The sequence below is a fragment of the Seriola dumerili genome, unplaced genomic scaffold (genome assembly GCF_002260705.1).
Source record: "Seriola dumerili isolate Sdu_G_001 unplaced genomic scaffold, Sdu_1.0 BDQW01000110.1, whole genome shotgun sequence".
Classification (NCBI taxonomy): domain Eukaryota; kingdom Metazoa; phylum Chordata; class Actinopteri; order Carangiformes; family Carangidae; genus Seriola; species Seriola dumerili.
In genome coordinates this window covers 10,766,318-10,789,710 of record NW_019174365.1, presented here as the reverse complement: position 1 = coordinate 10,789,710, position 23,393 = coordinate 10,766,318, and the positions used below count along the sequence as shown (strand labels likewise).

Genomic DNA, 23,393 nt, shown 5'->3' with positions numbered 1-23,393 from the left:
ACAACTGTCTGTATTGGTACCGAAGTGAGAATATAACCTGTGCTGCATTTTTTTTCCCCCCTCCAGAGCAGCAGGCGTATGTGCGTTTCTATTGTTACCATCCCTTCCCTCGTAGCTTCATCTCCCCTAAAGGAATAGTTTGACATTTTGGGGAATATGCTTATTCTTGCAGAGAGTTGGATGAAAGGATTGGTATCACTTACATCTATTTGGTAAATGTGAAGCTACCGCAAGTAGCAAGTTAGCTTAGACTGGAAAAGGAGAAATGGGCACCCTGGTTTTTGTTGAGCAGTTGGAATATCCTCCCACCAGAACACTTTATATGGACCAGCTGCAACAGCGAGGGCTGGTATTTCACCTAGTGTATCATCATGGTAAAATGTGGTCTAGGACACACCTGCTGTAGCCGGAGCTACCACAGGGATGGTTTTGACTACTTTTGTCGGTATTTGTTTGTCTGTGATCAGATTTTTGTAAGTTTGATGCATCACAGCCGTGATGTGCAGTCACGAAACTTTACAGGTATGTAGTTTAGATCAAAATGAAAGCCAAGTTGAAAGATTGGACAGGGCTGACCTATGACTACTGAGTGCTCATGTAATAATGCAGCAATGACTACTGTGTACTCATGGGTTGGAACGTCAACATGTTGTGTTGATCCCATAGCAAGATGGTCTTTAACCCACCCAACAGCCTAAGTGTAATGACGTCAAACGGCTGTGGGCAGGTGAGCAGTTGCTAGGCAATCAGTTGTAACTCCGACACAACATTAACACCACAATGTGTTGGTTTTACAAGTTGGTTTTTGTAAATTTTCGACAAACAAGATAAAACCGTGTCAGTTTGTGAGCTTCAGGGGTGCTGGCTTCATCTCACTAAACATGTTACGTCATTTAATTCGTACAAAAACCGAAGTGTAAAAATGTCCAGTTGCCATTTTACGAGTGAGTTATGAGCCAGTTAGGAGTTGCTAGGCAACCAGTGTTCCAGAATGTTACTGGTCCAAGCTAAGGGCAGAACATAACTGTAACACCATGTTGTTTTTACACTTCGTATAATGTGAACAAATGAGCGTTAAATACTGAGTTTTACAGGTGTTGACAGGAGCTGAAGCGCGTTGATTATATTTCTACAATTTAATTCCTACAAAAACCAAGGTGTAAAAACAGCAAATCACCATTTAGGAGAGGTTTGGCCCAGTTAGTTGTTGCTTTGCAACTAGAGTTGCCTCCAGAAAATGATTGGTCCCAGCGAAGAAATAGTCCACAACATAACCCCCTATAGAGGTGTTGGTAAGGTGGATTTTACTGTTGGACACAGCTAGGCTAGCAGTTTTGCCCTGTTTCCAGTCTTTATGCTAAGCTATATCAAGCTAACTGGCTGCTGGTTGTAGTTTCACATTTAACAGACGTGAAAGTGGTATCATTATTCACATCAAGCTCTCTGCTTAAAGCCAATCTTACTCAAAATGTCAAACTTTTCCTGTAAAGATCAAGCAGGAGACTCAGAGAAAGAGGAATTTAGACAATCTGAATCCTTCAGCTCACTCCACCACTGCACTGATCCATCCTCCTGGTGTCTCTCCACAGCCGTCTCATCATTTATGTTCAGTTTTAGAGACAGATCACCAGCCGCTACTTTTTGTTTCTGAAACAGTGGGGCAGATACTCAGATGCCCTTCCCTTCACTTCCTCTCCTCTTTACTTTTGTGTGACTGGAATAGATTGTTCTTTTCTGATTCTATGATACAAGAGAAACGGTATTTATGTGTCCAGATTTTAACTAATGTTTCTGTTGTTGTTGTCTTTCTGCTACTGTGGAAGGGTGAGCAGGATTCAGAATTCTCAATAAACTTCTATTTTCTTTTCATACTCCTTTGTCCTTTTATTTCCTTAAATTTGCAGTTCTGTGCTCCTGCCACACGGTGTCAGTAGAGAGCATGGTACTTTTCAATAGCTCTTTTCTACATATCACTATTGCTATTTAAATCTTTAATACAAAAAGATGATCTAACACAGCAACATCAACAACAAAACAACACAACTGTATCTGCATTCTTGGTGTACATGTGCTTTTGAGCTTGTAGGAAGATTTACTGTGGTGACAGAAGGAATGATGGTTGTCTGGCTTCTGGGTGTGGCTGCAGTGACATTTCACATGACTCTGAGTAACAACATTGGTGAGCAAACATGCACAAAAACACACAAAAACAATTATATACCACTTAAGTCCCCATTCAAAATCATAAGAGTTCGGTCATGCATCTGCAATTATTTTTAAATTAAGTTTTGACATTAGGCATTTGATAAAAGAAAAAAGTCAGAGGGGAAATTACAAATTACAAAATGCATCTTGAATTTAATAATATAAATGCTTCAGCCACATCCAGTTTTAGCCTAGAAACACAAAACACCGTGTGACTCAAACAGCAGGACACACTATGGTATGGCTTCTTTTCGTATGACTCATAAAAACAGTTTTTCCCCTCTGCACAGAAGCTGTCTTTGGAAAAATGACTGGCAGGATGGAGTTGTCTTCATGTGGCCATGCCCTGTCAATTTTTCCAGAGGGAGAATAAGAGAAGCAAGAGGAGGTTCCTTCATGACTCAGGATAACCTCAAACCACAGCTCGGGGCCTGCCCTTATCCTCCTTCACCTCCTCCCCTTATTTTGGCAACTCCCTCCTAACTTTGTGAAGAGGAATCACCCATTTTTACAGTTGATGAGTAAAACCTGAAATCCAAACCTTGTAGGAGAGCAGACCATCTTCCTCTAATGATCAGCTGAGTAATGAACATCATCTGTATGTTGGGCTGGAAAGAGAAAAAAAGATATGGCAAGAAAGCAGCTGTGAGAGTTTATCCAGAGTAATAATCTTGTCGGTTCAATCTGTAGTGTGAAATGTTCAGCCTGTGCTTTGCCACACCCAGAGGGAGCATTGCACCATTTTCCTCTTAGAGATCTTTGTTGGGATGCCTCTGTGCAACAGATATAACTATTAAAGAAATGTGCCAGCCACAGAGACTGAGACCACATACAAAAACATCCTCCAAAATACAGATTGGTGAGAGAAAATCTGCTTCTTTTTTAGAGGCTTCACTCTCCACATGTGATGCTTCAAACTGTGCTGAGGTTGACAAGAGGGGTACAAATTCTGGTAGAGATCGATGAAAGCACTAATTTGACAGGACAGGTTGAAGGTGATAGATAGCAGGTAGGATTTCCCTGTTCTTCTGTCTGTGTAGCCGCGGCTTTACGCTTTGGTTAACATATCTTGCTGGGAACAAACTCGCAGACGACGCCGGGTTCGGCTGCAGGATCTCCCTGTATTTTGTTGCCTTCATTCTACACTCTACTTTTCCAAGGCCTCCTGCAGAGAAACATCCACAAAGCCTGATGCTGCTGCCACCACCACCAGGCTTCGCGCTAGGAATGCTGCAACATGATGATGTGCAGTGTTTGGTGAACCAGCTCTATAAGTCTCATCAGAACACAAATGAAAAGCTTCTTGTAGCTGACCTCAGAGTCGCCCATGTGCCTCCAGGCAAACTGTAAGCCACATGAGATGTTTGTTTTTAGCCACACCAGCAGCACGGATCTATTGATGGCAGTGTCGGCCGTCCCACCTCTGAAATATCTGTAATATGATTTGTCTGCACACAGGTGATCTCCGTTTAATTAATCATGTGACTTCTAAAAACCAACTGATAGCACCAGTGGTGATTTAGATATGCCATGGGGGGGTGGGGGTGGTGGGGTACTTTAATTTATGTCACTTTGTGGAGATCTGGTTCTATTTGACAGTTAAAAGTTTTTTTGTTTTTATTAGTGTAAAAAGAAAAAAAAAGGCACAGTTAGCCGTGTTTCAAATATGCTTTATTGAGCCAAAGAAAATCGAACATACAATGACTTGTCGTACCACTGCTCGTTTTCATAATAGAAAAGAATTACAAAATTGTATTAATGTACATTCACATTTGTAAAAACATGATATGATGGTATAAGGATTGTCCTTGGGATTTAAACATTATCCAAGGTGAATAAATGAAAGAAAAATAAATAAAGGAATAAAAACAAAGGGATTAGTGCACAAGTAATTAGATATTTGCATTAATGAAAACTGACAAAAAATAAATGTGTATGTGCTAAATAATAAACAAGGGAGATAACATTCATCTGAATCTAAGAGTAGAAGCACAATTCACATCATGTATGCAGAAGTAGTGGTTTTCTACTTTGATCTTCCCTCTTAGATTTAATAAAGCTGCAGTCAGTCTTCTTTGATACAGTGTTGTAAAACAACAAGACATGTAGATGTCCACTTTTTCTTGGCAATGTTTGTTTTAATATTTCTACCTTTCTGCTTTTGTTCCTCCTTTCCCACTGGATTTTCCTACTGACTTAGGCATCATTGCAGTGACTGATAGAATAAGGATTAGTTTGGCCGGTTTCTCCCACACACCCTCTTTCAGAGTGACAGCAGTTGAGAAACACAGAGGATCTGTGGGCGACACAATAGAGGCATTTCACCAGGCCCAAACAGCCTCCTCTTTCAGCAAAGTATTTCAAAACGATGACTTCGTAGATGCCATTTCATAACTGTTGCCCCCTCCAGCAGGAAACCAAAGCATGCCCCCCTTTTAAAGTCACATTCAGAGATAATCATTAAACAGCTCACATGGAGACAACAAACATGCCGACTCAACCACAAAACGCCTGCCATTGTGACTGATGTGGACGCACAAACTGTGGAAACCTTAATGCTTCGCCCATGCTTCTTCTATAGTCAGTCATTCACTAAATGCTTTTGTCGTCTCTCCCCAGGTTTGTTTGCAGACACTTGGAGACAAAAAGACGCAGAAAATGGCTCGTGGACAAACGCTGGGCGAGATGAGACTTGCTTGTGTGAATAATTTTACCTCTTAAAGAAACTTGGTCTTGTTTATGATGCTAACAATGAGAAGAAGCACTAAGAGAAACCATCCTCCCTCAGATTAAATAAGAACTTTTTTTATTTACAAATCAGTCCATTATATACATATATCAATAGTGTCCTGAACACCTCTCGTCTTTTTTAAAAGACAAACTACCTTTGCAAATTACCATATATTTAAATCATGCTTTTTGCGCAGATGGAGTCAGATGCATTACACTGTTCAGGTGTCTGTGATTTTGTAAATGTATTGTGGCTTCAGTTGCAGGAGCACTGAAGTACAGCCTCGAGGGAAACCTGCCTATTATTGCTTCCAGTCAGCCCACACATACTTGTTTGTCAGGTGGCGTAAATTATAACTCAGAATAGTAAGGACCTGCACAGGAGTTGACTGTGTGTGTGTGTGTGTGTGTGTGTGTGTGTGTGTGTGTGTGTGTGTGTGTGTGTGTTAATGCCAAACCTTAGATCAGTTACAGTGTGTTCTGTAGTTTTATTACATAAGTGAGATGGTTTGGGTTTTAGCTGATCACACTAACAGGAAGCACAGAAGAAGAGGATGATGAAAGGTGATGGTCCACCCCTGATCACTAATATAGTCGCTGATATACTTAATCTGGAAAATTTTAGTCCATCCATTGTTTCTCTTTATCGGTGGTTTCCCATATTTTGGCTTGTGGCCCCTGAAAACAAAGCTATATCTGCTAGTGTTCAAAATATTTTTTTTCCGTCCAGATAATTTTAATGCTTTTCAGGGATGAATATGAGATGTAAAATGATCCATTAATTCACAAGCAAAAAGAATGACAAGATGAATAAAACATAATATTTAACTTAACATAACATATAACATATTTTTCTGTTTTCCTGCTCTGATAATCAACTAATGACCCCTCAGATTTATCTTGAGACCGTCTTAGGAGTTATCTAACACCCATGTTGGGAACCACTGTCCTACCAATATATAAAAAAATGGGTCAGATGCCTCCAGCATTCGTCCTGTTCCTCTCAAACCTTTTGAATAAATTTTGAGTCACAAAATAACTAATTGTGTTCCTCTAGCAGAGCTCTCTACAAGACCTGGAGGTTTGTATTCTTAGTCTGCCTTTCCCATACTGTATATCAGTCGGATCATCCTCAGATATGTCCAGGCCCGATTCTTTCTCCCACTTCTGTTTGACATAGGCAGTTGTGTCACTGGGCATCAGTGAATGTACTGACTAAGTTTGGCTCACTGTCTTAGATTGATGGGTTTTTTTGAAGGATAATGTGCCTGTTACTTCTTTGAATTTATTTTATTTCTGCTCTTTGTGACTTTGGCAGCTTTGACCTTTCTTTTAAAAAACTGATGTAGAAGCTATAAAAACCAAGAATGAACCTGACTACACAGAGGACGTGGATAACGGGCAGTGGAGGCAAAAAGTCAATGTTTTTTTTAATGGAACAAGACAAACATGAGTTTACACTTAATGAAATGACCTGTCCCGAAACCAACACGATGACCAAATGTTGCCTCACTGTATGTTGGGCGACTGTGGCTCAGGAGGTAGAGCGGGTCATCCACTAATTAGAAGGTCGGTTATTCGATCCCCGGCTCCTCTTGTCCGCGAGATATACTGAACCCCACTTTTCCCCTGATGGCTGTTCCATCAGTGTATGAATGTGATGGGTGAATGTGGCAAGTATTGTAAAGCACTTTGAATGGTCAGTGAGACTAGAAAAGTGCTATATAAGAGCAAGTCCATTTACCCTGTTGTGCTCTAAGAAGGAAGAGACAGACACATCACAGCTGAGCTCTGTGTCAGTCGCTCTGGAGGAACAGAACTGGACTCTTCTCCAACAGTTTAGTTTATTGTGGAGCAAAGGATAGAGCAAAGGGAAAGGCAGGTCTAGAGTGTCACACTAAACTTTCCAGACAAATTTCCTCCTTTAAAACTGCCCAGTTTAAACTTCACTGACCTGACTTGCACTCACACGTTCACTTTTCATTTGTTAATTTGTTTATTTATCCATCTTTAACCTTTTTCTTAGGAGACTTTAGACAGTAAATCCTGTGGAGAACATTTATGGCCTGAGATGTGTGGTCTTTTACCTGAATCACTTTGGGCAAAGAGGTGTGGTGCGTAACTCCACCAGGAGGACAAACAGTAATTATCTTAATGAGGTCAGTTATCACTGTAACTGTCCTTTTCTAAAAATAGATAATAAAAATTCTCAGTAAAAAGTTCTTCATTCTTTCATAATTTTGATATAGATCTGGTGTCATGATGATTATCGATGTGATTTGTTTGCTGTTCATCTCCAAAATTTCAACTTTTACTTCAGGCATCAGTCTTTTTTGTTGTATTTAGGTGTACTCCTGTAGCTATTTTTTTTTTTTGGTCTGGTTTGCAATAATGGAAATATGTATGTATATATATACCGTGGTGGCCAAAATTATTAGAACACTTGGCATATTTAAGAGGTTTCAGTTGTTTTTGTTGAATTGGCCATTAAAATACCCATAAAACAAATAAAATATCTACAAAGTCATCATTATGCTCTATAAACCATAGAATAGAGCCATCATAAGGAGATTTAGGTCATTTTCCTTACAAAAAACAAGCTAGGCCTATTTCACTATCAATGTCACACAATCATGTTCCTTCACAGAAGAAGCCAAATTACTTGTGTAATCATCGTCAGGTGTGATCTTGGTTAAATTGATGGTGATGCAAGAGTCTTGGGACACAGCTGTGTGAATCTTTTGAATGTACAAGGCCTATCCTGCTCATTAAGTGATTGGTAACATCAGGGTTTTGTCACTGAGGCCACACCACCAATTGGTATAAATTCAAAGCCTCTAGAAGTAATCTTGAAGCACATGTTGCTCTTTGAACATGGCTAAGGTGAAGAAGGCGCTAACGAGTGAGCAACAGGTTCGAATAAAGGCCCGTTTTGATGCTGGCTGGAGTAACCGCCGCATAGCCAAGGACTTGAGATGCAGTCCAAGCGCTGTAAAGTACACTTCAGACCGCCATAATGCCACCAATTCACACCAGAACCGAAAGGGGAGAGGTAGAAAAAATAAACTTTCAGACAGTGAAGTGAGGCATCTCAAACTTCTCTGTCTTAAGGATCGAAGAAAGACCTCACAAGAACTGCGTGACGAGATCAACACCCAAACGACTAATGGTGCAACAGTGTCTTCAAGAACTGTGTGTCGGAAACTGGGAGAAGAAAGACTTGTTGGCAGAATAGCAGCAAAGAAACCATTACTGAAAGAGAAAAATAGAGTGAAACGCCTGAAATTTGAAAAAGAACACAAGAAATGGACAAAGGAAGATTGGTATAAAGTGTTGCGGACTGATGAGTCCAAGTTTGAACAGTTTGGCAACAAGCGAAGAGTGTATGTTCGACGGAGGGACGGGGAGAGATATAAAAATGAGTGTCTCTTGTCAACAGTTAAACACGGAGGGGGTAGTATTATGGTGTGGGGCGCCATTTCAGCCTCAGGAACAGGTGACTTTAGTGAAAATTGATGGCATCATGGATAAGAAAGTATACCACAACATTCGGAGTACCATCTGGGAGTCGTCTTATTGGGCCTGGATTTATTTTCCAAGAGGACAATGACCCTAAACATTCTTCTAACTATTGCCAGAACTACCTGCGACAGAAGGAAATCTGCTGGAACATTGAAAATGATGGACTGGCCCCCTCAAAGTCCACACCTCAACCCCATCGAGAAAATTTGGAGCGAGTTGGAAAATACACTGGACAGATCTATTGTACATTCAAAGGAAAGCCTTTGGCAGAAGGCATGGGATAACATTAGTGTTGAAGTTCTCAGGAAATATATTGACACTATGCCAGAGAGATGTACTGCTGTAATTGCTGCAAAAGGTGGACATACCAGATATTAAAGTTAACAGTGGATAAAAACAGTAGGACTCACTTCATCTGATATTTGTTGTGTTCAGAGCAACCATCTGCATGTTTCATGAACATTGTGAAATGAAATCATGTTTTGGAGGCAAAAATATAGGTCAATATTTTTCAGATCTGCCAGGTGTTCTAATAATTTTGGCCACCACTGTATATATTTACATTTAGACAATTTTAGAAATATTTGTTCTGATTTTAACATATCCATTCAATAGCTGTGATTTGTAGATCCATAAAGAAATCAAATCAAACTCGCATGAGATAAAAAAATACCTTTGTTTTCACTTTAATAATCTAATGCCTTTTTAATTGTTTATTTATTTTGTTTTTTCTTAACTCTTAAGGAATGTTTGATCAATCACTTTTGGAAAATTTGAAATAATCAAACTATGTTTTTCACAGTGGATGTGCAGTTAGTATACAAGCATCCCAGCAAATGATAGTTTCCTACCAGATGTGAGATGGCACACTACAGGATCTTTATAAAGTCACAAAATCAGTGGTGGGAGAAGTATTCACATCTGGAACTTTAGACAAACTACCAATACAATAATGCTTTTTTTGTATGAGGTCACAAGCCAAAAAGGTTGGGACCCACTGGTTTAATCTTTAACAGTGTGTTGTATAAAACTTGTTTAGCAAGTGTTCAACTAACTACACCTGTCAAATGAAAGTAGTGGAGTACAAGTGTAAAGCAGCATAAAATGGAAATACGCAATAAAGCACAAGTACCTCGGCACTGTACTGTGCAGTGCTTGAATAAATGAACTTTACTTTCCACCACTGATTAAATTAGGTCATAATGCATCATATAAGTCACTTTTAAGCACCACCAAAACACTATAAATCCATACATGCAATATGATAATAATGTGACAGGAAGGGTTAAACACGACAACTTCACCATAAAATCACCTTTGAGCACCACACAAACACTACAATTCCCCATTTCCCCATCTTTCCCACACTTCATTTCCCTGCTGGAAGTTAATAACCCCCAGCTGTGTGCCTGTGGTGTGGCGCTCAGGTGGGAGAGATTGAAAAAAAAACAAACCTGGGTGGATGCCCAACAAGACCTCCTCTGATTGGATAACGGTGACGTTTGCTGGGAGGTGGAAGATTATAAATACAGCAATGGCGGAAAAAAATTTTTGTTTGATCAACTTTGTAACGGTCTGAGTCCTCACAGGAAAACGGGCAGCATCTCCTGAAAGTCGAGTTTGCAATCTTACCCTCCTTTCTCCAAGATGAACAGAATTATTCTTCAACTTTTTGCAGTCGGATTCTGCTTTGCTGTCGGTAAGATAAAACTCTAAATTATGATTTATTCATTAAAAAATATACATTTTTTTCTTTATTGTAAAGCTTACTCCCTGAAACTATTTGTTAGAATGGACGGCTTTATATTTCACAGAGAGCGTTCAATATCTTTCCCCCGACTAAATCTACGTTTTTTTACATGAAGTTTGGCATGTCTGTATTTTTTTGTGGTTGTTCTCCCTTAAAAATACCACCACAGTGTCTAGAGTGCTGATATATTTAGAATTGGCTTCTCTATTCTGCAAGTTTTAAATGGTTGGATACAGTTACATTTCAAGCTCTTTGCTTTCTGCATGGACCTTTTTATATTTTCCATGAACTAGTTTTTATTTTTAAGTTCTTCATGACGTCTCTTTTCCTGGCAACACGTATTCGAAATGTCAAAATATTTTTGCAGGGCGTTAAAACTTCAATATTTGACTTTCTTTTTGGGGGGGGGGGGTTTGGGAAGTGTGTGTCATGTTTTACTCGGTGGGACATTGTTGGGAGGGCACGGAGCTTGGGGCTGTCTGACTGGGTGTGTTCACCTTTTATACCAACTGTGTTTTCATATCAGCAGCCAAATAAGTGGGCAGCTTTGTGGTAAATTATATCCTGCAGCGAAGGACCAGTAAACAAAAAGTACCTCCGGTTGTTTAGCATTATGTTGCAAACGATTGTTGTCATATCATGGTATGATTTTTATGGGGTGTGATTTCAGTTTAAGGAATAAAACTTTTGAAATTAAAATGGTTAGCTAAAAGTAATGGATAAACAATTGGTAGTTAATGTTAGCTAACAAACTGCCACAATAGCAAGAAGTTACAAAAAACAGTTGAAATGGTTGTTTGCTAAAAGTTATGGAAAAACGATTAAAATAGTTGAAATGGTTAGCTAAAAATAAACAGTTGAAATAGATGGGTAAAGGGATGGATAAACTGTTAAAATGGAAAAAAGAAGATGATTAGTCCATACTCTCTTATTTGGCTGACAGAAAACTACTTATCACGATAATTGATTAACCATTTCAATAATTTTTCAAGCAATAATGCCAATTGGTCTCTGATTTAATCTATCACATGGGAGGATTTGCTTGTTTTTCTTCATCTTATCCGACAGTAAACTGAATATTTTTGGCTTTTGGACTGTCACCAGCATGGACTTGGACTCCAGAAAAAACATAATGGGCATTTTTTGCATTTCCCCAACATTTTTATAAGATAAGGACTCCAACCAACAGATTCACCATGTAAGATTCATCAGAGCACAGGATGATTTTTACTGGTTCCCACAGATGAACGAAGTAGAAGCAGAGTTTTCCAGCACATCCCAGGCTTTACTCTAATGCTGTTATTACAGGTTGGGGTGAGGCAGTCTGTTTGTGGTACAAGAAGGTTCTTTTTTTCCAGACTGAATCATGTCCAAACCTGCCAGCCATGAGAAATTCCTCACCTTGTAACAGTGGAGGCTGTGCCCAAGTCTCAAATTCCACTTCTGTAGAGCGTCTGCAGAATGGGCAGGGACATTGCGTCCCCTGCTATTGTGTTTTTAAGCTATTGTAGTTGATTTTTGTCCTCAGGGTCCCCTCAGCTCTGTTGTTTTGGTCTCCTGTTTCAAACCACACCCTCTCTAGAGGGAACTATTTTCCGGTCATGGCTTCCTTTATACACGTTGAGGTGATAACGTTAACCTTTTAGACCTTTACTCAAATCGTTGTTTGTGACAGAAGAGTGATTCACAAATGAAGATAATTACATACTGAGGTTTTTAAAACTCCCTGTATGAGTGAGCAGGGGGGTTAAATCTGTGTGTGTGTGTGTGTGTGTGTACCTTGGTGAGGAATTCACTGCAAAAAAATAAGAGTTTTACATTAATAAATGGACATACTGGTATGAAATACAAGATCCAACTTTCTCATACTTATGCAAACTTGTCCTGTTAGTCTTGTGGAGAAAAATTGTACAGAGACACTCATCAGTTAATCACTCAAGGTATTTCTGGCTCTATTAATGGCCTTTCTACCTGCAGCTCTTTAAATTCAAAACTGACACCAGAGTTAACATTTTCTGACGGCAAGGCTGTTTTTTTAGAAGGAAAAAAAAAAAGAAATGTTATTTAAAGTCCCCTCCTCTGTGTAGATTTGATTACAAGTTTTGGTTTTTGACTATTATAACTCCTATGTCAGTTTCTTTCTCACACGTTTAGGGTTTGTTTTATTAATCTGTAAAAATTAATTCACAAGAAGGTAATCAAAAATGTTACCGCCCCAAAACATGTCATCTGACTATTCTTCCCATGAGCCCGGTTAATCCCTTCAAGGATGTTGCCATTGTGAGTGAGAATCTACTTTACATCCAAATGCAGACGTAGAATATATTTGCACAACACATCAGACCCACCCGGGTGTATTTATCTTTACTTTTCCTGATGTTGTATAGTTCAAGGACAATAATTATCCCCTATTCAGATGAAGCGTTGAGTGCTGTCTTAGCATATTTACCCTCATATTACATAAACTTGTTTGCATATTCATTCAGTGTCCTGCTGTCACATTTCAACTTGGTGTGCACAGTGGGATGGTGTTGTAGCACATGACTCACATTGTGAGTTTAATTTCAGCTTGTGTTATTCACTGTTTTTCTTTCCAGTTGCTCCCATTTTCCCACAGTGAGCTGAAACACAAAGCTGTGTAACACCGAGCCTTTTTTTTGCTGAAATGGCTCTATAAAAGAAGTTTTCAGCTTGTGGGAAGCTGGACTGAGTCACTCTTTACTGTTTTTCATGTGTTTCTGTTTGTCACACATGGATACGCTCATGTTGAATTCATGACAAAGCGGTGACTAGAAACATTTAACTTTAACCACAGACAGCACAAACTCTTAGTTACCAGCTCCTCCAAAAGCACTGATCTACAGGAGAAAACACCGCATCTAATTCCATGCGTACTTCTTATAAAAATCACTTTTATTATTCTGTTGTTCCTTAGTATTTGATTTAACAGGAATTTATTTTGTTATGACAACCGTTAGCTTCCCTCTTTTTGTTTTTCCTTCTGGTTTTTGGTTTGTCAACATGTCATTGCAGTAGAAAATTGAAGGGCTGGTGCTCTGAGCTGTAGTTTCAGTGAATGAGCAGTAGAGGGCAGTATAAAGCTGACACTGCACATTGAGGGATAGTAATGTGCCACACCTGGGAGTTCAAACATGTTCCTTGCTATCAAAATGGAGTCTGAAAGCACTTTTTTATTCCAGCTGAATTGGTGGTTTTGGCTCAGTTTCAGACAGTGACTCACTGCTCTAATTCAGATATCATCCTCAAAAGTGACTTTTTAATCATTTTACCACTGCTTTACTAATTTTTTATTATTTTTTTAATTGGTGCCATCTCTTAATGTTAGATTTCTTACTGATCATGATATTTCTATATATAATCCTGTAAATGAATTTTAAATACACCTAACAGCCCTACACAAAGCTAATGCAGAACTAAAGTATTTGTGAAAAATTTAGTGTTCCTGTATTTTGTCTTTCTCTGCTTTTCTAGGGCAGATAACCAAATTCAAATACTGTTGAATACTTAAGTACTTGTACTGTACGGTATTTTAATTTTCTTCTACTCCACTAAATTTTGAGTTGAAAATACACTCAACTACATTTGTTTGACAGCTCTAGATACAGGTTTTACAGTTTGATCAAATTATAAAATGTTTTTTTTTTTTTTTTTTTGCACATCAAACCACCCATCTTATATTTCTATTAAATGATGACATCAGATGAGATGACAAAATTTTATCTGGACATTATAAGCCTTATGCAGATAGGATTTATTGCAGGATAAGACTGCATTACTTTTCGCTGGGTGAACCTGATAACCTGTCAGCTGTCAGTGAAAGTAAAGGATCTGAGTACTTGCTCCACCACTTTTTTTTAAAGACAATTTTCAGTAGTCGGGAAATCAGTGGCTGCTTTTGCTCAGGTATTTCCTCCTTTGTGCACGTGTGATAACATTGGTGTTAGGGGACTGACGTAATATTAAAAGTACCTCACAAAAGAAGAATCTTTCCTGTGATGAGGAAAGAATTTTTCTTTCACTGACTGACAAATATATCACCTGATATCTGAGCGGTCGCCTGTATCGTGATAAATGTATCCTGCAAATATGCAGCGCTGCTTCTTGCGCACCAGTCTCCTCTAGCTACTATGTCTTTTCAAAAGTGAATTTTTCCACCTTTTACTAGATATATGCTATGGATGTTCCTAATGATTAGTTTCCCTGTCACTTAAACGGAAATTTAAATTTAGATTAGTCAACTAGTCTAAAAGTACAAAAAAGCCATCACCAGTAGCCATCTTAGCTTCCATGTTTGTGCTGAATGTGGTTACATATTCCTCTGTTCGACTGGCTATATGCCAGTTTAATCTGATGCAGCGTACATACAACCTCTAAATCAGAACTGCTGGTTTTACAAGATGTCATCTGTCCCACTTTCCACCTTGCTTGTTTACAACATCCGCTGCAGCCCCAGCTAGTGGCGGGCTAGAGCGTAACATTTCAGATGAAACAGACAACCATAAAATATTAATGATTAGTTTGACTTTGGTGCCAATAGGCGAGGGTAGCCGTGTTTAATCTAGTCGAGTAATCGCACACATCCCTAATATATACTTTGCCTCTTTTACCCAGAGTCTGTTCTTTTAAGGAAACGTGCTGCTGTGTAGATGTTTTGTTACAATCGTAGGAGTAGAAGACACAAACAATTATGTGTTGAGACACTTCTGCTGCAGTGAACAAACAGTCTGCTGTAATTGAACATCATTAGTTTTAGTGTTCCCATGTGACTTCACATCCAGACTGCATCAGACTCTCCACACCTTGGTCATAGATGGGTTATGAGACAGTGCACCCCTGGGCACAGACATGTACAAGATTCCCCACACACCTCTAGCATAACAGCAATACACTCAAACACAAATACTGAGTCTCTCTATGGTAAGTGTCGCTTTTGTTGTTTTGCGCCTGATTATGGTTGTTATGCGTCTTTGTCGTAGTTGTTTGATTTACTTTCTAATCAGAAATAATAGTCATCTCACACTGAGGCTCTGGCTCTAGGCCTGTTCAGTAATCCTCACATGACCTTGACAAAGAATTCTTGTGCTTAAATGCTGGGGAAAAAAACATGTCCTAAGCAACACCGATTCATGCGTGTTGTGTTTTTATAAACAGGATGAGTCAATAGCCTGAAGATTCAAGTTGGACCAGAAAATATGATGTGTAACATGCCAGTCAGCATTGCAATGTGCTTAATTGCTGCAAGGTGTGACAGTATGGGAGTCACTCTGCAATATTTTTTGTGTGATTATCATTTTATGGTTTGCTACTTTAGTACACAGGGTCATCAAAGAAGTTTTTTTTTTTTTTTTTAATCAATTTTTGGTGGCTTGTTTTCAGAAAAGGCATTTTGTCTCCCAGATAAAGAAATCTTTGTTTGACTTAAGGCCAGAACATATTATAGTGATTATATATAAGTTGGCAATAAGAAAGGATGCATTGTCAAAAGTCTCTAAGGTTCTACCTGGGTGTGACCGAAACCTGCGTGACAGGGTGTGGGGTTGTGTGCAATGGTATGGGTGTGTTTTTACCTCTGCGGTAAAGAAATGGATTATCCTGCCAGATTGTGATTGAAATCAGGGCCGTCTCACAATATCATATAGGTTTACCTGTGAAAATTTCACATTTTAAGTCAAATCCTCCATTTAGTGGAAGAAAAAGTGAAATTTAAGAAACATCATGATGACACAGCAGTAACTAAATATAAATATATCTTCTTCTCTGTAGAATACTAGAGTTGGATACTTAATTGGCCATTAAATATTTATCTCCAGTAATTGTTTTACATGTTGTTGTTTTTTTTTAATGTAGTGTGAGAGATGTAAATATTGCATATGAAATTATTCATTATTTTAAAGGGCCATATTAAAATGAGCACTTTTTTTTTTGGGGGGGGTGTTTGTTTTGTTTGTTTTTCTTTATTCCTGCATGCAAAGTGGACCATTTGAGAATTCAACTAAACTTGGCTAATTATCTTAGAACTAAAATTATTGGTGATGACTTATCAGATGATGCAGAGGCCAAATACTTGTGAATATTCATTTTGTGTAAAAACAGTTCAGACTGTGATTTAATGCTAGTTTCAGTATCATTTATAATGCATTTCAGTCTTAGTCTTCATTACTTGGGATGATTTGGTTCAAATGCACAAAACTACAATGCATCAGAAGTAATGTATATGAATTTTGTTTTAGACTTCAGATTCCCTTTTTAAAATACTCAAGTACATACTGTGCAGACACAATAACTAACAAGCATGTTTATGACTTCAGTGTGATTAGTGTGGACTTTATCCAACAGTTCTAGTCATGGCACAATGAAACTGGAGCGACTGGTTTCTGAGGATAGTTCCAACAGGGTTCACTTCAGCTGCTAAGATATCTTCCCTCCCTCCCCAGCACTATGTCACACTCTCACTGCAGTGTTTCAGCCTCACAGTGGCCACTCCACTTCAGGCTTCTCTTAAATCTGTTAGAAAACAAATCTGGTTTTCCATCTACGTACAGATGGTATTACTGTTTCGAGGGGTCTTTTTATGATGACCTTAAGTAACTAAAAGAGGATTTGCAAAAAGAAAAATAGGCAGGGAGATTTACTTCACTTTTACTTTGAGTTTAGAGTAATAAAGTTCACAGGTCTATATTTGGTGTGCTCAAGTTCCTCTGATAGATCTGAGAAAGCAAATTTAATAGATGCTGTCTGTGACTTCATGAATGTTTGCTCAGCCCACTGACAAGACTTAACATGTACTGCATCAGCCATTTTATCTCCAGCAATTCTGCAGGTGTAGTTTTAATTACTGAATTTTATTCACTGCTTACCTTATTTTATTTTGTGAGGCGCTTCACATTTATCCCTTCATGCTGAATGCAGTGCAGTGGTTCAGAACCCGCTTTTCGTCCCCGTGAGCTCACTCTGTATTTGAAAATCCTGAGTTGATGACCTTTTAGACCTGTTATCTGCAAGTCAAAGCTTTTGTCAACATACCTTGGCTCTAAACCGACTTCAGACTTGGTTTGAATTTACAAGTTCCACACAGGGTACTATTATCTGTAGTCTGCAGTTAGTTTCCTGTTTCTAGAAACTAGTCGCAGCTGTTAAAGGAAACGGGTACACTGCTCACTGCACTGCGGTTTTATTTATATAGCTCAAAATTTGTCCCATAGTGTTTCACAATCTATACATGCAAGAACCTCTGTACTTAGACTATCAGTTTGGATTGATAACTGGGCCGTTCTGTTCAGTTTTCTGGTCATTTTAATCACAAGGTTAGAAGGAGTTTTTTTTATTATGCTGCAACAGGTAGTTTATTAATTGGTGGATTAACCAGAAAAATAAAAAAAATGGAAGAAACTTTTCGCTGGGGCGATAGACATCGAAGTAGGCAGAAGTAAACGCCAGACTTAATCATGGAACTGAAACAGTCCTCCATACCAAACAAACATGAGAAAAAGTTTGGTGGAATGAACACATAATTATACCAGGTATAAACTGCTGTAAACCTTTTTTATCACTAATTCTCCTGTTCTTTTCTTCCTCCTTCTGTATGTCCCTCCCTCCCTTCTCATCCCTCCAACTTTACTTTTGATGTCAGGCCAAGCTCTGCAGTGCTACAAATGCAAACTCGGCTTCTGGAATCTGTGCATAACCTCAAAGGACACTTGTGACGAGGGAGAACGTTGCTTCAGTGGTGTTGGGACGGCAGGTGAGGAGCTCAGTGGCTATAAAATCTCACTGGACAACATTCTCCTTTTTTTTTTTTTTTCTTTTTTTTTTTTAAGAAGCTTTTCAACACTCGCACAAATCCCCATCAGTTGCATTCTCTCTCCAATAAACCAGGATCACTTTACTCTCCAGCAAATGTAAAAGGATTTTCATTAAAAGGTTGAGACAACGATTTTTCTTGTGCTGGAACAATTACTTGATTATTCAATAGTAACGCAACATAGAATTTAAGTCTTAAGCCAATGATTCCCAACCAGGGGTGATATGACCTCATGGGGTTGTTTTGCAGTTGCCAGGGCGGGGTATGTGGGAGGCTCGAGGTGTGCCACAACTAGTTAACCATTCAACCTGAGTCAGTTGTAACACACTAACATCATGCGTTGTAATTTATTGTTGGTGTGTGAAAACTAGTTAGCCAGTGAGCAGAGAGGTTGAAATGGTTAGAAAAATGTCATGAAAAACAGGTGAAATAGCTAAAAGGTTGAAATCGCTACACTCATGAGGACAGTTGACAAAGTTGGCTAAAAGTCACAAACACTTGAAAAAGATTAATTAAAATTGTTAGATGAAAATATGTGTTGTGTTCCATACATATTTAGTCCTCCTCATGAGGGGTATGATTAATTGGGGGAACTCTGATTAATTAAAATCATCAGTTGCAGCTCTAATCACACACTCATGTTTGTGCCTTTATGTTTGGATTTATCTGGTGTTACAGATAACAGACCTGCCTTTTACATTCTGAGATATGTTTTTTTTTTTTTTTTAAATGGTGATCACAATCACTATGCATCTTCACTCACAGTAGATAAACCAGACTGGTTCAGTTTCTCCTTTCACACAATCACAAATCATTCATTCTTCCAGTCTGTGTGTCAGCGTAGATAGCCATACATCAAATCACTTATTCAACTCACAGGGAATCTATTTACAAATTTGGATTTCAAGATTTGAGTGCCTACAGTAAATGTAAACATGTGAAATTGTCATATGAAAAACATCTAATTTTAAATTTAAATTTTAGAATTTAAAAAAAAAAAAAAAAAAAAAAAAAAAAACTGGCAGTGACTGAAGGTCTATACGATCTGCCCACTGTCGACACCAGTGGAACAGACCTGGTTCGCACCCAAATCATATTTAGTTGTCTCAATAGTTTTAAGAAGGGACCCTGCCTTAGCTAAAGGCAAACGTGTGTTCCTCTGTGAGTGTGCCTTTGTTGTCCAGAAATGTATTAATTAATTAGATTAAAAACACACAAATGACTCTCAGTTGCACAGGGTGACGGGTTTCTTCATTATGATGAACACACACTGTATTATTTTGCTGCTGTTGTGAACACTTATTTCTTTTTTTTATTTCTGTTATTGGTTTAAAAATGTTTATAGTCTGTACTATAATGTAGTTTTAAGCAGATCCGAGTGTTAAATATAGTAAAACATAGTTGTAGTATTATAAATGTCTTAAAAGGAAATGTTATAATGACACATACTGTCACATGATATGCAAGTCAGTCACATACACTGTCCTTGTATGCCTCATATCTGCCTACAATTACATCAGGGTTACAAACCAGTTATGAAATGTTTATATATTGCTTGTAAATGCTAAATAGGGAGCTTAAGGTAAAGTGTTACCTCCTATAGTCTTTTACTTGTCGTTAAAACCTCGAAACCAAAACTGGAATAACAAGAACTTCACAACTTGAGGTGTATCGGTGCATTCCTCTGAGTGTGAAACTCCAAACAGCCATTTCAAACAAACACAATGAACAATGGACCCTGACAGTGATTGTGTATGTTTGCTGTCTGTCTCCAGCCTCCTTCATGAATATCACGATGAAGGGCTGTCTAGCTGAGGCCGACTGCAACAGCACCAAAGAGGTGAACTTTCCCAGCAGCAGCTCCAACACCACCGTCTACACCATGACCAAGACGTGCTGCAACACCGACCTGTGCAACGCCGCGCCCGGTCTGCCGGGGGCCTCCGGGCTCAGCCTGACCTTCGCCACCATCACTGCTCTGCTTGTGGCCAAAGTCCTGGTTTGACAGAGGATATAGGGGATACATGGATGACACACAGTGCATACACACATTAAAAACACACACACTACATGTTGCACACACACGAGCACTACCAGGATTAAATCAAATGCCCTCCTCAGACATGAGCTCTGTGGTTTTGCAACTTTTTTTCTCCACATGGGTCTTGTTTACTATCCTTGAGGTGTATTGTACTACTCACACAAGTGTATATCTCAGTTAAAATTTATTTCACTCTTTGTTTTTGGATTTTTAGTATGTATAAGCCCTCATTTCACTGCAGGAGATGTTAAAATGTTAGCGGACAGACAATTTAAAGTCCTAAAATGAGTGTTTAACACTGACAAGATGCAAGTTCCCTGCCGTTAACTTGAAGGAGCAGTCTGAAGTTTTGTTACAAGGCTATGTTGGTCAGCAGCTGAGTGACATGTTGGGTATGTCGCTGTATGACTATCTAGGAGAGTTTGTGCTGTTTGTTATAGCTTAAGGGAATAGTTTGACACTTGTTGGAAAATGTGCTCATTCAGCTTTTTCTTTTTAAAATTTTTTTGGGCCAAGAGTTGCATTAGATTTGATATCAGTCTCATGTCTGTGTAGAAAATACGAAGCTACAAGCCAGGAGACAGTTAGCTTAGCTTAGCATAAAGACTGGCAACAGCTGGAAATGGCTAGCCTGGCTCTGTCTAAAGGTTAAAAAAAAAAAAAAAAAAAACTCACCTGTTGCAGCTTCAGCTCTGTCACTCCGCTTGGCTAATGTTTCCACTTTTGCCACAGCCTCCTCTTTCTGTTGACAGTCCCACCTGGAGCTGAAACTGGAAAAGGAGACTTCTCCCTGAAAGCTCTCACATCTGATCTGGACTGGCAAAGACTGGTACTGGACTGGTGAAGGGATAAAACACACAGATAACTAATGTGTTCAACAACTGTGATTTTTGTTACTTGTAGTCAGAACCAGGCTAGCTGTTTCCCCTTGTTACCAGTCTTTATGCCAAGCTAAGTTAACTGTGTTCTGGCTGTAGCTTCATGTTTGTCCTGCACACATGAAGGTCGTATCAATTTCCTAATCCAACTCTCTGAAAGAAGGGGAGTACGTTCATTTTCCAAATTGTCAAACTATTCTTTTAATTTATTGCCTTTGACCCACTGTATTGTCATTTTAGAGTCATAATATTCAAAAGCCAATATATGATTTCAAAGCTTCTATAAACATTTCTTACTTCTATTCATTTCATTTTATTGCCAGTTGCTTTGCATTCACTTTATTACCATGTCGCTAACATAATGTAAATGGGGCCCTTGGCTTTTGTCTTGCGGTATCTGTGAACCTTTTTTTTTTTTTTTTTGGGACTACAGCAGCTTCATTAACTCTGTGTGTAACTGTTGTTATATTTTTGATATGGGTAGAAACGTTTGTCTTGCTAGTTTTGAATGTATGTATGTGGAGAACGTGATGAAATCAATCATATTGTGTTTGGAGACTGAAAAGTAATTGAGATTACACAAATTTGAAGTATGTCTAGTCAAATCATTCTCTATTTTGTATTGGCTTGTATTTCCGCATTAATCACTGATTATTAGATAAGATCAGTTACCACTCCCTGAATTTGACACATCTGGCATTACTCCCAAAAACAGAAACATGTAGGTGAGTGTGAATGTTTTTTGTGAAATTGGTTATGTAGATAATTTGAAGAATGCAATAAATAATCAAAGTGGGGGAAAAACCTTCCTGTGTTGTGATTTTAGTTTCTTCTTTCAACTCAGTGCCATCCTGCAGGACCAACTGGTTCCTCAGGTTTCATTGCCCCACAAAGGAGACGGTGCTGCAGGAGGGAACCCGCCTATCTTGATTCCAGGTTTTTGCACAGACGGTACATTCTTTACATATAGATAATAGTAGGATGTTTGTAAAACTGGTGTCTTTAATCAAGTGTGGCCTGACTTTGGAGGTTTCCACTTTGTAACAACAATATGATTTAAAGCTGAAACAATTAGGTGATTGATTAGTTTATGCCAAATATTCACTGATTTCAGCTTTTCATATGATGAGATTTGATCATTTTCTTTGTCTCAAACTGAATATATTGAATTAAAGGCATGGCAAGTTAATTTAACCAGCCTATTTCATTCACTGTGAAAAAGTGCTTTACACAATGCAAAAGAATACAAAATATGAATAAGATAAGACTAAAAGAAGCAGGTAAAGGTAACGGAATAATAACATACATGCAATTTGATTGAGAATGATGAATAAAACAGTGTTAAAAAGGCAGTGTGATGGATAAGAATTATGAGAAGCTCCACACTTTAATTAAAAGCAATGGTAAAAAGGTGTGTCTTCATTTGTTCCAGATGTGGCAACATGGGAGCTAAAATTAAACATAAATCAACCAGCTTCACTTTGCCACTTTGGTTTCTAGGAAATTATAATGAACATTTTTCACTCTTTTCTGGCCATTTTTGGACAAAAAAATTGGTCAATTAATTAAAAATATAAGCTTAATCTCATGATCCGTAATCCATGATTTATTCTATTTCTTGAATAACAGATGCAGAGAGTTTGAATGGCTCATGGTATGCAATTAGATCTTGCATCAACCATCCCTTGCATTCCTCCACAGTCTTGCCCTGACGTAAAGATAAAGACAAAAGACTTGAAAAGCCCCTCTTGTCTCCTCCCCTCACCTGTCTTGCTATAAATCTCAGGTCTCACCAAACAGGCTCATCACTTCATACTTCACACAGCATCCAAGAAGCTTTAGACTTTCTGTGGAAGGATTTTTTTTTGTGTGTGTGACCTGAAACCAAGGACCAAATCAACACAACAAGATGGGCAAGATCCTGTTTGGAATCATTGCAGTTGTTGCATCTTTTATTCTGGGTAAGATCAGAGATCAACAGTTATCAGGGTTTTTACTGGAAAGAAAGATATGATGGACATGAAATTTGGCAATTTCTCTTGCGGTGATTGTTTTGATTGAGTAATCTGTAGTGCAAAGATTAGCCATGAAAAAAAGGGCGGGAAAAGCTCAGTTGATGAAAAGATTGGACACAGATTTCAAATTCATTAGCATTCATTTAATTTGTATTACTTGTGCTACTATTATTTTATCATAAAGAAAACAGAAACAGAACACACAGTTGAATTCAGCTTTTTATTGATTTTTTATTGACATTTCATTTGCCCAAACCTGTGCTTATACAGTACAGAAATTAGTTTTTGGTAAAAGTGATATTACAGAATTGTCAATTTTAGATTTTTAAATGAGTCAGTTCACCCAAAGTATAATGATAGATATTTTTTAATTTAGCCCCGGTGGTACCTTACCGTGTAGCTAGTTTAACATTTATGTGTCCAGGTTTTT

General features: G+C 38.4%; 1 protein-coding gene across 1 annotated transcript; it reads left to right on the top strand.

Annotated features, from left to right (window-relative positions):
* Positions 1 to 10,011: 10,011 nt before the first annotated feature.
* Positions 10,012 to 21,403, top strand: spaca4 (sperm acrosome associated 4). The gene is made up of 3 exons (XM_022747652.1): positions 10,012 to 10,156; positions 17,859 to 17,969; positions 19,805 to 21,403. The coding sequence occupies exons 1-3, from the start codon at positions 10,105 to 10,107 to the stop codon at positions 20,032 to 20,034; spliced, it is 393 nt and encodes a 130-aa protein (XP_022603373.1). The 5' UTR covers positions 10,012 to 10,104; the 3' UTR covers positions 20,035 to 21,403.
* Positions 21,404 to 23,393: the final 1,990 nt, after the last annotated feature.

Excerpts from the sequence above, each read along its gene's own strand:
- spaca4 (XM_022747652.1), top strand. The coding sequence starts at position 10,105 with ATGAACAGAATTATTCTTCAACTTTTTGCAGTCGGATTCTGCTTTGCT. Across the intron at positions 10,157-17,858 it reads CGGATTCTGCTTTGCTGTCG|GCCAAGCTCTGCAGTGCTAC; the intron begins GTAAGATAAAAC and ends TTTTGATGTCAG. Across the intron at positions 17,970-19,804 it reads CAGTGGTGTTGGGACGGCAG|CCTCCTTCATGAATATCACG; the intron begins GTGAGGAGCTCA and ends GTCTGTCTCCAG.